At 36.1% G+C, this 16091-nt stretch overlaps 1 protein-coding gene across 1 annotated transcript; it reads right to left on the bottom strand.

Moving 5' to 3' along the window:
* Nucleotides 1-2917: 2917 nt before the first annotated feature.
* LOC127659232 (2-oxoglutarate receptor 1) lies at nt 2918-8524 on the bottom strand. Its single transcript, XM_052148958.1, has 2 exons — nt 8360-8524; nt 2918-6065 (listed from the first exon to the last, which is right to left on the bottom strand). The coding sequence occupies exons 1-2, from the start codon at nt 8360-8362 to the stop codon at nt 5076-5078; spliced, it is 993 nt and encodes a 330-aa protein (XP_052004918.1). The 5' UTR covers nt 8363-8524; the 3' UTR covers nt 2918-5075.
* Nucleotides 8525-16091: the final 7567 nt, after the last annotated feature.

Below are 16091 nucleotides of genomic sequence, written 5' to 3'. Positions count from 1 at the left end.
TGCAAGGGTATCGGATGGTCAAGCTCCGTCGTGCAACCAAAAGTTGAGAATGTTTCAACTTTGGCTGCAATGCACTCTGGTGTAGGCATCCGTTGATCAATGAGAATCTCAGAGAGGTGGGACTAGTTGCACTGTGAAATTGAAAAAAGATGGGGACAAACTCAAACATGCAGCATATTCATTCCCTGTCCTCTATTATCTTTCTCTGTCAGGCTAAAAAGACAGTAATTGTTTCTGCCTGACGAAGAGTTTCAATGTTTATAGGTACACTGCTGAAAATATATATTTTTAATATCAATCTCTATCTATGACCACCTCTTCAGGTCAACTTCTTCCAAATGGACCTATTGCAGTCCCATGCATAAAATGCTCTGTTGGAGCTTTCAGGTGCGTTTCAAATACGCTCAAAGCCGCTCACAACAGTTGCTCCGTACCGCTGTCAATCCCACAATCCACCTTGTGATCGTGGCACTTGGCTTTCATAGGAATGAATTGTAAATGCTCGCTCAGCTTCGCTTGCAATGCACCAGTGGAATTATATGGTCTATATACACTATGGTCTGTATACACTAGTTTGTAAGTGCCCTTAGATATTCGTGTTGACGCTTCCAGTGTAGACAGCCTCAAACCGTTGTGTCACATCAACATGCACGCCTGTTGTAGACAGAGACAGCATCACGGATGGACAATGGAATACAAACTCTTCAGACATGTCTAGTAAGTTCTGTTGTCTGGTTTGTGTTCTGTTATTACTATTGCTGTGGCGGACCTGTTTTTAGATAAACAAAATTAGTTTTCACTTGAATGCGCTTTCTCGTGAGTGGGTGCGGCGTACTTTATCTCTTGTGCAGAGGAGAGCAACGTTCAGTCAACAGTTTCACTAAATCATACATTAGATTTTGTGTTGTTTCTTACATCGTATGCTTTCAGAACAATCGTGAGTCTCATGAAATCATTTATTATAAGACTTCTGATGTAGTTTGAAGAGGTGGTCACCATAAACTGCCATTGTATGACATCACTTAGCACAAGCTATTTTCACAATTTCTCCCTTTGTGCCTCCTCGCAGTCTGCATGTTTGCAGTGGGACATTTTAAAGAGGTGTCAGAGATATGATGGAAATGCTTGCAGGATTTTCATAACACTTTATAGCTTATTGCAATAAAATGAGAATATAAAATGCATGTAAAAGCATTTTCAATAAAATGTCTTATGTTCCCTATATCTGATAAAAATATCACAGAATAAAATAAAGACACCTGGCATTTGTGCCATTTTGTTTGCTTTTACTCTGTGATAACAGGAGAAATGCAGATAATTTTACAATTTGTAAGACCTTTAACAATGTCAATAATTAACTACAATATTAATAGACATCTATGAACTTTGCCATTATCCCATCTGAGCAATTCTGAGATTTCCTTTAACCATCCCAACATGCATAGTTTTCCTTCTGGAATTTCTAATTGGTTTTTATAGTGGTTTTTAATTTATAAGTAAAATACTGGCTGTTTGTCTGTGGATATGTATAAAGTTTTGGGGTTAGAAAATTTGAAGTGTTATTCGGCTGATCATGTGATCACAGCTTGTCATGGCGGCCACCGTGATGGGAGACAACCCTCATGCAGACAAAACAGTTTTCTTCTAGACCACTTATGTGACTTGAGTCATTTAAAGTGGGTGTACATCATTTGAATTAGTTTTTTTAAAGTACTATTCATTTTTTGAGGTGTAAAGTCTCTAACATAGGATATTGTTGAACAAAAGTTTAAAGTTTAAAAGTTGTTTAAATGTGCACCTGTAAGTACATTTAGATTTCGGATTCACAGTTTCTAACCCAGTTGTGCTTTTACAACCCCATTTAGGAAAGTTGGTACAATATGGAAAATTATAATAAAACAAAAAGGAGTGTTTGTAAATTCTATTTACCCTGTGCTATATTGAAAGAATAACCCATTTTTAAATAAAATATTATCTGAATATTATTTATTTATTTGAATATACACTCATTTCAAATTGGGTGATTGCAATACTCTGCAAAAATGTGTGATAGTCAAGTTTTTACCACTGTGTAACATCACAATTTCTTCTAATTACACTTATGAAGCAATTTGTCCACCAGAGACACAAGTTTGTTAAGTTAAGCAATCAGAATTTCCCCCAATCATCCATTAAATACTTGACCTTCACTGCCATATTTTGTGCTTCATAATGTGTCACACATTCTCAATTGGACATTCTCAATTGGAGACATGTCAGGACTGCAGGCAGGCCAATCTAGCACCTGCATTCCCTGTTTATGCAGGAAACAGGTGGACTCGTCAAACCACAAAACAGGATTTATCTGTTCTACTCTCAGATGACACCAAGCCCAGAGAGGTCGGCAGTGCTTCTGGACAGTGTTGATGTATGGCTTTTGCTTTGCATGTTAAAGACTTAAATTGCATCTGTGGATAAAGTGGCAAATGGTGTTGACTGTCTAGGTTTACCAAAGTTTAACATCTGTTTAACATCTCCTGTTTCACATTATTTTGTAATTTCAACTGGGCTGGGCTGTGTTTCCCAAATGCGCCGTAAGCTTAAATATTGTAGAAACCACTGGGGAAAATGGTCTCTACGATCATCTTAAGCTTGCAATGTTTTATGGAAATGCTGATTGTATAACTGTGTATAGCTATTTAAAAACTATTAAATTCACAAGGTAAAATATCAAATAATGTGTTATTTTAGTGCTTTCAATAGAGTGAAGATAATTTACAAATCACTCCTTTTTGTTTTTATTAGCATTTTCTGTCCAAACTCTTTTGGAACTGGGGAATATATATATATATATATATATATATATATATATATATATATATATATATATATATATATATAGTTCTGCAAGTGTCTATAATTTGGGTGGGAAAGTAGAGGAGTCTTCTGAAAATCGAGCTCATTTAAAAGAAAGTTCTGACAGATCTCTTCACAAACAGTACAATGGGAAAACACACCTGAAGAACAAGAACATAGAGCAGTGTCCATTGTTGAAAAGAGAGATTCCTGAAATCTGAGTGAAGGAATGTAGGATGGCTTACAATAATACTTCCTTAAAGTAATATCTAATGGCTACTGATGTGTTTCTGTGATTTGAATGGCTGTCCATAAATAACAGTGTGCTTCCTTGTCAGTGAAGATTCTCAGTCATCCAGATAATCAAAGAATGACTTGTTTTGTGTTGCCTCTCATCCGTGTGGTTCCTTTATCAAATTTCCGAGCACACACAGATAAAGATCATGGATGAGTGGTGAAACATTTATAACAAATCTAACAGCATCTGACCCAAATTACTTGGAATGATTTCCACACAGTGTTTCCTTTAAAACATGTATACATTAAAGACTATATACGAATGAATACAAATAGCATTTCAATATATATTTTTTATCACATTTTCTAATACAACAGAAATACTTCAAATTAGGGGCACAGCACATTTCCAAATGTTTTGCTCAAATGCTTTTACATAGTGTACTCTTTATATGATGCCAATATATTAATTACATATACTGTATGTATCCTGCACTGCATCCATTTAAATTTTTTTATTGTCACTATTGGTTATTAAAAATAATATTATTTTACATATACAGTTTACACAGTATGGTGGCACCATAAAATATGTGGACACTTATGCCAACCATTGCAACAAAATATCAAACCAAGTGGTAAACCTTTTTTAGCGATTTTCACAATTATTTTAACCAACTGATCCCGAGGTAATTTTATAAAGTAAATTCCCCAAAAGTTCACAAAAAGATCATAGCAGATTAACCACAAGTGTAGTTCAATCCATTACCTATTGCCATGTTCAACTAAGCTTGACAACTACAACATTTACAATACTTTTTGAGAGGTATATTTATTGTTTATCATTTTATCATGTATGTGTTATCTTAATTGAAAATAAATAGCATTTGGTTTGATTGTTATTTAATGCAATGAAATTAACATATTTTATAGTGAACTATATATATATTAGGGCTGTCGATTTAACGCGTTAATTCAGTGCGATTAATTTGATTAAAAATAACGTGTTAAAAAAAATTACGCAATGCCCCCGGACTGTAATAAGGAAGATTCCTGAGAAACGCAAGCTTGAAGTACCACCTGTTTACTCCAGAGGGCAGTAATTTAAATTTCAGCTGTATGGGCAACGCGCAGTTTATACAGAGAACAAAACATCCATCCAGCAGACAGAACAATACAGACATGCGTTACGCTCTTGCGTTCAAAACACTTGATGGAGCGCAAATTTGAACTCAGAAGTGATCTCAAGATGTGTTCTAAGTATTAAACTATATTTAACTTGACACAATGACCTAAATATGTTATGTTTATGATACAACGCACCTGAGACGCTACACAAGCATGTCTGACACAGGTGTACATTGACGTGTCCTTAAAGAAGCCCTCATAATAAATCTCGAACTGATTGACAAATTCACTTGTGAAATGGATTGCTGTGAACTGTATGCCAATGACTGACTTATGTTCAATAATATGGTAGTAAAAAATATACTGTATTCTAAAGCCGCTTTTTGTATCGTCTTATCAATGATTAACTCTTCTGCTACAAGAATGTAATGCATTTTAATTATCTGAATATTTGATAATATGCGATTAATTGCGATTAATTAATCGGGACACCATATAATTCATTCAATTAAAAATTGTAATCGATTGACAGCCCTAATATATATATATATATTGATAGATAGATAGAGAGAGAGAGTGAGAGAGCAAGAGGGATCCTGTATATTTACTGTATATAGCCCCCACGGTTATGGTACAACAACCTGCCCTAGGATATTAGATCTGCTGTGTCTGTTTAGAATCTGTGTCTGTTTTTAAGTCTCATTGAAAAAATCTTTTGTATAGACTTTCTTTTATTACTATGTTCTTATTATATTACTATACGATTGTGTTGTGTTTTACAGAGTGTGTTTTTATTTTATGTTTTGTGAAGCACATATAATAAAGTTATTATATGGTATTATCCATGTAATGAAGCAGGTCAAATGGTACTGCATTCAGATATTCAGGAGGTCTAACTTTGACAGGTTGTTTGTTGTGTGGATCACAGCTGTCCTGCTGTTCGTGAACACCCTCCTGTTCACCAAGCTCCAGAAAGCCTGCTGAAACTGGTCTCCTGCCAGTGTACAAAGCACAAGGTTGAAGAAGGTGTTGAGGCCCGCCAGTGGTCGTGACAAGATGTAGACTGCATTAATGCCTCGCCTCTGCATGCATGTCACATTGTTCCTGCGCAGGCTATCCACCCTCAGCACGCGCAAGACATGATAGGGTAAGAAACACACTACAAACACAACAAGAATCAGAATTGAGAGCCTGCGTGCTCGAGAACGACTCGGTCTGTGGCTGGATATGCTGCTGCCCAGAGTACCTGCTATGTGGGCATAGCTCCAGCATACCACCATTAAAGGTATCACATATCCAAAAGCTGTGAGTATCCAACCGTAGCACCACACCACCCGAGGATCGTTACTAGCGAAGTCAACGCATTGTGTCATGTTGCCCTCCTGCTGTAGGGTAATCATGCCCAGCATTGGCCAAATCTCCAACAAGGAGATGATCCAGACAGCCAGGCAGGCTAAGATGCCCCATCTTTTTCTCTGAATCTCAGCAGCCTTCAGTGGGTGCACCACCGCAATGTAACGGAAGATACTGAGGCAAGTGAGGAAAAGGATACCACCGTAGAGGTTGTAGTGGAAGCAAAATCGAATGAAGCGGCACATGAACTCTCCCAGCATCCAGTTTTTGGTAATATAAAACTTGATCAGCATAGGTAAACTCAGTGCACAGAGCAGATCAGCCACTGCCAGGTTCACTATGATTATGCTGCTGCTTTTCCAGGGTCGGAGCTTTGCCAGGTAGATGACGATTGCCGTGAGGTTTCCTACAAGTCCAACTAAGCAGATGATACCATACATCACTGGAAGATAATAACTCTTTATGTATTCATCAACATGGAGACAGTCAGTTGAATTATTCTCCAGAGTTGCCTGTCATTTGAAAATAAAATACATAAGTGTTTTTAGATATTTTTTGCATTGAAACATTAATAATTCTGTATATTAACCTCTTCAGCGTTGCATCATTCCCCAGGAAATTGTGTGGGATTATGTTTTGCAGGAAAATAGATCATACAGAATCTAAATCACAGAATTTCATAGACAGGAGGATAAATACATAAATATATGTTCATCATTGGATTGTAAACATACACAACAATGTTTGTGAATTATTGGAAACGTTTTTAATTTTATATTGGGGTCTGGGGATATAAATATAAATAAGACTAATATTTAGCGATTAGGCCAATGTATGTGTGTAAGGAGAGATTTTAAATTTGGTTATGAAAAATGCAGAGCTAAAGAGGTTTAATGTAGAAATGTAGGCCTACATTATGAACACTGATGGCCAAAAGTTTGGAATAATGTACTGTACAGATTTTGCTCTTATGGAAAGAATTTGGTACTTGTATTCACCAAAATTGAATTCAACTGATCACAATGTATAGTCAGGACATTAACAATGTGAAAAATGAATATAACAATTTATAAAAAATGTTCTGAACTTCTTAAACTACTTCAAAAAGTTCTTATCGAAAAATCATCCATGTGCAGCAATGACATCTTTAGCAGATCCTTGGCATTCTAGCTGACAGTTTGTCCAGATACTCAGGTGACATCTGACCCCACGCTTCCTGTAGCACAGTGGTTCTAAGTTTTTTCGGGTCATGCCCCCCTTTGAAACAAGAAAAACTCCATATTGCAATACCTCCGCGCCCCCCCACGGGACGTGCCCCACACTTTGAGAACCACTTGCCATAGATGTGGCTGTCTTGTCGGGCACTTCTCACACCCCTTACAGCTGATCCCACAAAATCTCAATGGGGTTAAAATCCATAACACTCTTTTCCAATTGTCTGTTGTCCAATGTCTGTGTTTCTTTGCCCACTCTAACCTTTTCTTTTTGTTTTTCTGTTTCAAAATTGGCTTTTTCTTTGCAATTCTTCCCATAAGGCCTGCCAAATCTGAATCTACTCTTTACTGTTGTACATGAAACTTGTGTTGAGCAGGTAGAATTCAATGAAGCTGTCAGCTGAGGACATGTGAGGTGTCTATTTCTCAAACTAATACCCAGTAAATACACTCTGATGTATTTATCCTCTTGTTTAGTTGTACATCTGGCCATCCACATATCTTTCTGTTGTCCTTTGTCTTTGAAGACTGTAGTGTACACCTTTGTATGACATCTTCAGTTTTTTGGCAATTTCAAGCATTGTATAGCCTTCATTCCTAAAAATATTGATTGGCTGATGAGTTTCTAGAGAAAGTTGTTTCTTTTTTTGTTGTTGTCATTTTTGACCTAATATTAACCTTAAGACATGCAAGTCTATTTCATTCTGTGGCAGCTCAAAAACAAACACATGTTAAGCTTCATTAAATGAAACAAACAGCGTTCAGCAGTGTTTGATATAATGGTAAGTTATTTTCTATTATCAAATTATCAATTTACCATGATTGCTCAAGGAAAATGTGATGGCTGCTGGAAATGGGGCCTGTCTAGATTTGATCAAAACTGACTTTTTTCCAATTAGAGATGGTGCTGTATTTTACATCAGTAATGTCTTGACTATAATTTGTAATCAATTGAATTCCACTTTGTTGATTTAAAATATCAATTTCCCTCTGAAACGGCTAAATCTGTATATTATTCCAAACTTTTGCCTGCCAGTTTATATATTTTAAAAAGTATACAACATGAAATGTAAACATATTCTTCAAAACTATACTATACCACAAGAAAACAAAACATATAAAAAGAACCCTAAAAATGAATAAAACTAAACATATATTTTGTTAAATTGTGCTTCATGTGGTTGCATGACAATTAGCTGGTTTAATTCAAGTCTGAAAAACACTACTTAATACATTACGTTACGCCAACAACACACATTGTGAGGGTTATATCAGGTAGAAATTGCTCCTCAAGGTAACTATTGCATGTTGCCACTTTTTACAATGCCTGCTACAGTGATGGTATCAGATGGTAATAGTATGTATGGTATTTGATATGATGTACTAAATGATTATCTTATTTGTATATTTTACCATTTTTACAAGTTACTCCCAGACACTTTAGAGAATAAACTGGTATTACCATGGTACATGTCCCAAAATGTTTGGATATCTTTAACCATGTTTATTACTTTAACATATCATTTGCAAATAATTTTGTGTCAAGTACATAAAACATCTAAAACCAGAACAGAAAAAAAAAACTTGCTCACCATGATGGACGTAGTGTTGATTCCTTACTTTCTTCTCAGGTTAGTGTTAAATCATCAACATTTATATGGATGTAGTTTCATGGACCCATACACAGTCGTGACCAGAGATTCAGTAAATGTGAACCACTGACCGTCATTTGTGTTAAGTCTCATCTGTTTTTATGTTTTCTGTTTTTACTCCTTAGAGACAAATGCACATGGAATGAGTCATAAAGTTCTCTGCCAGAGAAGTCAGCATTTGCACTTGAGTTAATGTTTTACATTTCTTGCAACTTCCTACAACAATCATATTTCCTGAAACACCTTATGCGGAATTTTAAGGCTTTATAAGCTACAGATATTTGGAGAGGAAAGTCTCTATGCAATGACCCGCATAAAATTGAAGTTGTCGACTTCATCTCATACACAAGCACATGCATGTCTTGTCCAATGAATAAATTAGTTTGTCAAAAGATTCAAAACATATACAAATCTACAGAAATTGTCATATTTATTTATAATCTGATGCTTAGAGTATTGTGCAGATTTGTTTACTGAAATTTTGGTTTAATAAAATGTACTTACATTAAATTGCCCCACAACATATCATATCAACAAGGGTGTAACTGAAATCAAAAGGCACTTATGCAGTTATGATTATGAAGCACTATGGCATGTCTCAGTTGACTGATACAGTTGTATTTCCTCTAAGGGTGAAAGACTAACTCAAACTCTTTTCCAAAACAGAATCCAGAAAAAAAGAAAGAAAAATAATTGATCGCAAGCATCATCGATCTTGTTGTTGTTGTTGTTCAATGGAGGACATCATGTTTGGTTCAGAACTACCTTTACCACCTTTCTGATCTGTGTGTGTGAGACCATCTAGGGAGGCAAAAATCTCATGCGTATTACCCAGGGAACTTTAAGTGGTCTTCCTAAACTCACTGTTAGGGCCTGACCAGCAGACAAATACACATTGCTGATCTTACACTTTAAAAATGCATCTCAGAATATTAACATACTGGCCATTTGACTATAGATAAGATATAAATATGACAATAATGACATGAATAAAAGCATGCATATAGTCAAATTTTTTTATTTGTCCCCTTAACGTGAAGCTACAGTTTCTTATGACTCGTATAAACGATAACACAACATTTTGGATTGTAACTAAAGATAAAGTCTGCAACCAGGTTTCGCTGGAAAGCATGGCTAATCTGAGCACAATGAATTTAAAAAAAAAAATCTAACAAAGCATCATAGAATAAAACTAGAGTCTAGAGTTTCGAGCTTGTGTGAAGTAGTGCTGTTCAGCAGTGGGAGAGATTGTCAGACATAGAAAAATAGTCTCAGCCTCACGCATGAACAATGCAGTTTTGCTTTCTGACTTCTGTAAAAGACAAACGACTCTCTTATAGCTGTTTTTCCTCTGTTTAGCCCTTTCAAGAAGATCATACTGTTTAACATTACTCCTTTTGTTAAAGGTGCAATATGTAACATTTCTCATGTTATATTCGCCTTTTTTTCCAATGTGTGAAAGACTTGTAACGCAATAAAAAAAAATTAGCCCATCCCTAGGTTGCCTATTAACTCTTTCCCCGCCAGCGTTTTTTAAAAAAGTTGCCAACCACCGCCAGGGTTTTTGATGATTTTCGCTAAACTTTAATGGCCCGCAGAATATTTTCTTCCATGAATATATGAAGATGCTATATATCAAAATAAAGATCTGAGCCTCTGCTTTTAGGCAAAAAAAAAACCGATTTTATTTTATCTTCATTTGTTCTTTTTTTATTGCCACTTGAACAGAGGTAGGTTTTGTCAAAAACAACATTTCGGACAAAAAGCTGAGAAAAAGGCATTTTTATCAAACAAGTGCTTTAGTATTAGTATGGTGTTCCACTTCACGTTTGAGACGATCGCAGTCTGTTTCTCTGATCAAAGAGTTGCGTACTCTTTCAAAACATGCGTGCGGGTCTTCCTTACCGTATACCACCTAAAACACGGATACCCGGAAAATTCCGTGTTTGGCGGGGAAGCGTTTTTTCATAAAACCCGGAAAATTCCGTATTTGGCGGGGAAAGAGTTAAAGCCTGTAAACTGATTTTCATGAGAAGGGAGCGGGTCACTTTTGCTGGGAAAATGAAATGATGTGACATTAATGCACGCTCCCGAGAGCCTTGCCTCAGACAGTAGCTTCTCTTCCGCTATTCAGCAGTGTCAATAGACAGTCTGCAACATTAGGTAACATTATATTAGAAATTAAATCCAGCAAACGTCCGGCTCTCAGCACAATACCGACTCCTACACAAAATCAGTGTAAGCCAAAAAAAAAAAAAAAAAAAAAAAATCTACTTAATCCCTTGTGACTAAGCAGGAACGTGATCATGGTCGAGTGAAAACTAGAGTGAACATAGGCAGGGCATTTGATTCCTGGAGGCACCTTAATTCGGTTTTAGGAATCAAAACCAGTTTTGGGGATCAAAACTGACCCTGAATTGGTATTCTTCTTATTGGACAGGTAAGCTTACATAACTGCAAAGCATGTCAAATATAGTGCCATAAGGATTGATCTGTGTCATTAACTTGAACTTGCCTGCTAATGCAGACAAATTGCAAGCTACCTTGCTTTGTAATTTTCAAATAATTGCAACGATCTTATCTTTATACTGAAAGTCAGGTTAATGTCAATGTTAATCTGTAATTATTCGGCAATGTAAACTACATGAAATAAATGCTAGTTGTTCAAGATAATGTAAAAATCTCCATTCATTAGTGTAACGTAACTTGGTTATACAGAAAATATATGCATTCTATAATTATAATACATTAGCGCATAAATAAATCAAAATGACAGTTGTGATGGAAACACATCAATACTGAATTGTGCCAGCATATAAAGTGCAGTTTATATTATAAACAGCTACTGTAATCATCCACCAAATTTAGCTAACAGCTATAGATAAAGCTGGCTAGCTAGCTAATGCCGACCTATGCTATTGTTTAAATGCAGTCAATGTATCATGCAAAGAAAAGTGTTAACTTCAAACTATAGCCTTGTATAGTCAGACCTACATCCACACTTTGTTTTAGCCCTGTTCCAGCTCTGGAGAGTCAAATATAATATGCAGTCTCAAAGTTTGAAGTAAAACAATCATAACTGTGTAATTTTAATTATGCTACCTCATCTGACAGCATGATGTCGGTGAATCACTTTCAGCCTCTTTGTAAGTTACATCATTGTTTTGGTCGATGCTCTTGTCCCTATGGAGTGTGTTCACGAGTGCGAGCATGAGCAACAGGTAGCTGGCTGAAGTTCATTTAATGGCCACAGGTGTCATTAATAACAAGAGTTTCTGAATCTTACATACTGTAACTTTAAAGATGAAGTCCTTGGTAAATTAGAATCCTACTTAAAAAAAAAATCCCTCTTGGGTGCAGGTTGTTGGTAGTAAAGCATTTGGAATGGAGTAGATTAACCTGACCTGGTCATTTAGTTTAAATGGACTTAAGTTCAAATATATGGGCTTGATTAAAAAAAAAATGTTAAACTTATAATGTGGTGTTGTCCTGAAATCAGACTTCTCACTAGATTCGTACTCCCGCTACCAGACTGAGCCTTATCCCTAAAGCCCACCCCTACACCTTCCCCTAAACATAACCACAGGGAGTCAGAAATCAGCCAAAGGAGTTCTGTTTCCATGATACCTGTTAAGATAAAGAAAAAGAGTTTGTGGCAAGTTAGAAAAAGTGATAGTGAAACTTATATGGGTTCAGACAATGAGGAGTGCACAGCGGGATGGAAGAGGGGACAGAGAAGTGGCTAAAATGAGCTGAGAGTAACTCTAATTGACTATGTAATGAATCATGGTCTCTCTCTGAGAAAGCCTGGACAGAGAGTTCAGAACACAGTGGCTTCAATCTCAACCAAAAAATTAGAAGAGGGAGGAATGTCATTGGTCACCAGACCAAATCAATATAGCTGCTCAACAAGGACCAAACATCACATTTGCACTGTGCTTTCTTGGGGACATACAATATAGAATGACTAGTATTTCACTTTAAACTTCCTAATCCACCTTAGAAGAAGAGCAGGAAGAAAAGGAGAAAAGGTTTTATTGTGGTTTGGGACAGCAATGATGCATGAATGCTTAAAAATAACCAATTTTATGATGGTTCCTTCCATCAAATTTTACATCTCTGAATCCAGTTGTGGAGTTATTCTCTTCCTTGAGATAGAAAGTGTTAGATCTGTAACCTCTATGACAAAGTAACTAAAACAATAGAAGACGCTTGCAGACATATTAAGGCATATGCATGCCAGGCATGGATTCAACATTCACACCATTAATATTTTAGATGCACAGTTTGAGAAAACATACTGTTTGATGTGGATGGAATTCCCTGACAGAAATGAGATGCTTGTTGAAAAAATAAATATAATCTTTGAAAAAGGATTGTTATTGTGAAACCTTATGATAATGTATGATATCTGTATAGATGTGTGTTACGTGTAGACGTTTTGAAATCGATAGAGAACACTTCAGTAGTTGTGGTGTCTATATTTGCTTTTAATAAATGTGTTGCCTGAAATGTGCAGTGTGTGAATGGATTTAATTTGTTTTTATACAGACAGACAGACAGATAGATAGATAGCATGTCTAAAATGAGGAAAATAGTGCTATAAAATGAATATGGGAAATTTGTAAATTCATATTGAAATCTCTTACTTTTGATTACAGGTATTCTGGCAAATCAAAGCACAGTTTGGGATGTTGTTGAGCTCTTTTCTGAGAACTCTAGTGGAAACACATTCATATTACTTTTTTCTTTGGTGTTATATCTGAATTACTTCATCAAAAGTCTCCATTTGCTCTCCATTTAAAGAAATAGTTCACCTAAAAATGAAAATTCTCCAGTTGTGCTTGATTTTTTTCCTCTGCAGAATACAAATTAAGATTTTTAGAAGAATATCTAAGCTCTGTTGGTCCTCCTAATGCATGTGAATGGAGGCCTGAACTTTGAAGGTCGAAATATCAAAGAAAGGGAGCAAAAGTAGGCCTAATCCATACAACTCCAATGGTTTTATCAATATCTTCTGAAGTGATCCAATCGGTTTAGGGTGAGAACAAACCAGAATATGACACCTTTGTTCTCTGTACTTCTTTACATTGCAGTCTTAGGCATGATCATGATTTCAAGCTCGATTACACTTTCTAGGGCTAGATGCATGTGCAAAACACTAGATGCCACTATAGGATGTGTAATCGAGCTTGAAATCGCAATCGCCAAGAAGACTGCTGTCAAGATTTATAGTGTAAATGGAATTACATTTTGGCCTGTTCTCACCCAAAACTGATTGGATCGCTTCTGAAGACATTGATTAAACCACTTGTATTGTATTGGAGTTGTATGGATTAGTTATATAATACCATTAAGCAATATTTTGACCTTCTGAGTTCTGGCCACCATTCACTTGCACTGTATGGACCAATAGGCCTGAAATGTTATTCTAAAAATATTTGTTTGTTTTCTGCAGAAGAAAGTCATACAATTCTTCGATGGTATGAGGATGAATAAATGATAAAGAAAATTTTCATTTTTGGGTGCACTATCCCTTTACTGTAATCTAATTGCTGTCAGTTTGAAACAACTGAAATATTAAAGAGATTGCATGCGTGATATTTTCTTTCCTATGGGAACCAAACACCATAAAATGAAAGAAAGAACCCATTTTATTTCAGTTAGTGGTGATTTTATTCCAGAACACACTAATAAAAAAAAGACCATTCTCTTCTTTGATCTATGGAACTGCAAGACTGGTCCCTATCTTGCAGGAAAATCTTGTAGCCTCTGATTAAATAAAGGTTCAATAGCCATATGGACTGGACTGGTGTCAAGTTTGTTTCCAGGAGGACTGACACTTCATTAGTTGGGGTTGCCATGTAGTTGACAAGTTAATTTACTTTTCATTTGAGCTACTCTGCATTTGTTCTCTTCAGGCATGGTGTCTATGAGTAAATGATCGTGAAGATTAAGTAAAAAGTTATCCTTTTGTGACATTCCTATCAGACATTCTAATGGGCTTAGCAACTTTTGAAAAATTATTAAAGGTGCATTGCAGTAAGAAACTTTTACACTGAAAATAGTTTTTAAACAAAGTTATTACAATATGTTATATGTTTAAAATTATGTCAATTCACATGATATGAAGACTCCAGTATGGTGTCCATTGTACAGTCATATCAGTGGCCTAAAGAAAAAGCTGTTGGCTGTCATGTTGAGATCACTTTATCTCAATAACAGCCTATCATCGGACACTTTTGGTAGAGGAATAAATTGATCATGAATGACAAATACACTTGTGATTAGTGTATTTCTACAATGGAATATTTAAACAAAAAACGTTTTTGAAGCTGGGCCCACAGTGATGAGTGTCAATATACAGTATACTCCACGACTTCTGTCGTTTAGGCCAGTGAAACAAAAATGACTTAGCACACTTTTAACCGCTAATTACATTTCATTTTAACCATGCCCAATCCAACATGACTTACAACACAAACAAAATACAATTCTTTGACACAGTTAAAAGGTTGGCTTTATGATAAATTCTATCAAAAATATCCTTAGCTTTTATCACTTTATCACTGCTTAAACAAACTCTTAGCCAGAAATAGGGCTTGTTTTTTGTTTTGACATTTATTCATATGAAAATTTTGTGTCAAGACATTCACCTTTTTTGCTTGTTTGTTATCAGTTCTTCCTTCTGCCTTCTATCTTTCTCCTTCTCCAACTGCATGTGGTCTTCATGATGTACTGCAGGTCCTTTGGGAATTTAGTAATCTGTATCCTAGCATGTGCTTCACATAAAACATGCATGCTTATTCTCTTCAATAGGGTGATGCCTTTAAACGCAGCACATGCAGAAGACCATGCTATTTCCGTTCAATTATCCTGTAACCCACAGGTGCATCATGACATGATCCCACCCTGGCACAGAGATGCTGCATTTAAGGGCACAGCATCACCTGCACAACCCAAAATACAGCACTGCTAATGGCAAGGTAAATCATGGTCATTTTAGATGCATTTCAGGTCATTTGGATACAAAGCAACACAAAATAAACAAATAGATGAGTGAATTATTTTTTGTAATGGATGGAGATATTACTGATAGAAGGACATAATGTTGAATGTAGTTTGTACTTTGTAGTTTGTGCTTTAATGATCAAATGAGGAACTATTCAAATGTAGAGAATCTATCAACTTTGTTTATACTTTCTGTATACCATGTATCAACTACCAGTGTTTCAATATCTTGATTATGTTGCCTTTACAGCATCACATGTCATGTTATCTAGGGCACAGTAAAGGGGAAGGGTTTGCGTGATTCTAAGGGCCCTGGACAGACAGGTAGGCTAAAATGGAGACTGCTACTTGTCAGGGCTGTAGCAAGGTATTCTGGGCCCCCTGAATGTATTTTGCTCTGGGCCTCTTTCCTATTAAAATTATACAATTTAGAATTTGTTGTGGGGCCCCCCTAGACACGTGGGCCCTTAGAATTGGCCCTGCTACTTGATAATAAAAGGTGTTTGTGCCCTTCCTTAAGACATTCAGTGGTTTATCCCAAAAGTGCTTTTTATTTTAAATGCTAAATTCGTTTCCCATCTGTACTCATGCGCATCCTCCCGCATGTGTGGATGCGCCGTACACTCCGCCTGCTTGACTGGATCATGTGGAGCAGATTACC

The sequence above is a fragment of the Xyrauchen texanus genome, chromosome 18 (genome assembly GCF_025860055.1).
Source record: "Xyrauchen texanus isolate HMW12.3.18 chromosome 18, RBS_HiC_50CHRs, whole genome shotgun sequence".
Lineage (NCBI taxonomy): Eukaryota > Metazoa > Chordata > Actinopteri > Cypriniformes > Catostomidae > Xyrauchen > Xyrauchen texanus.
This window is presented reverse-complemented; position numbering and strand designations above follow the sequence as displayed.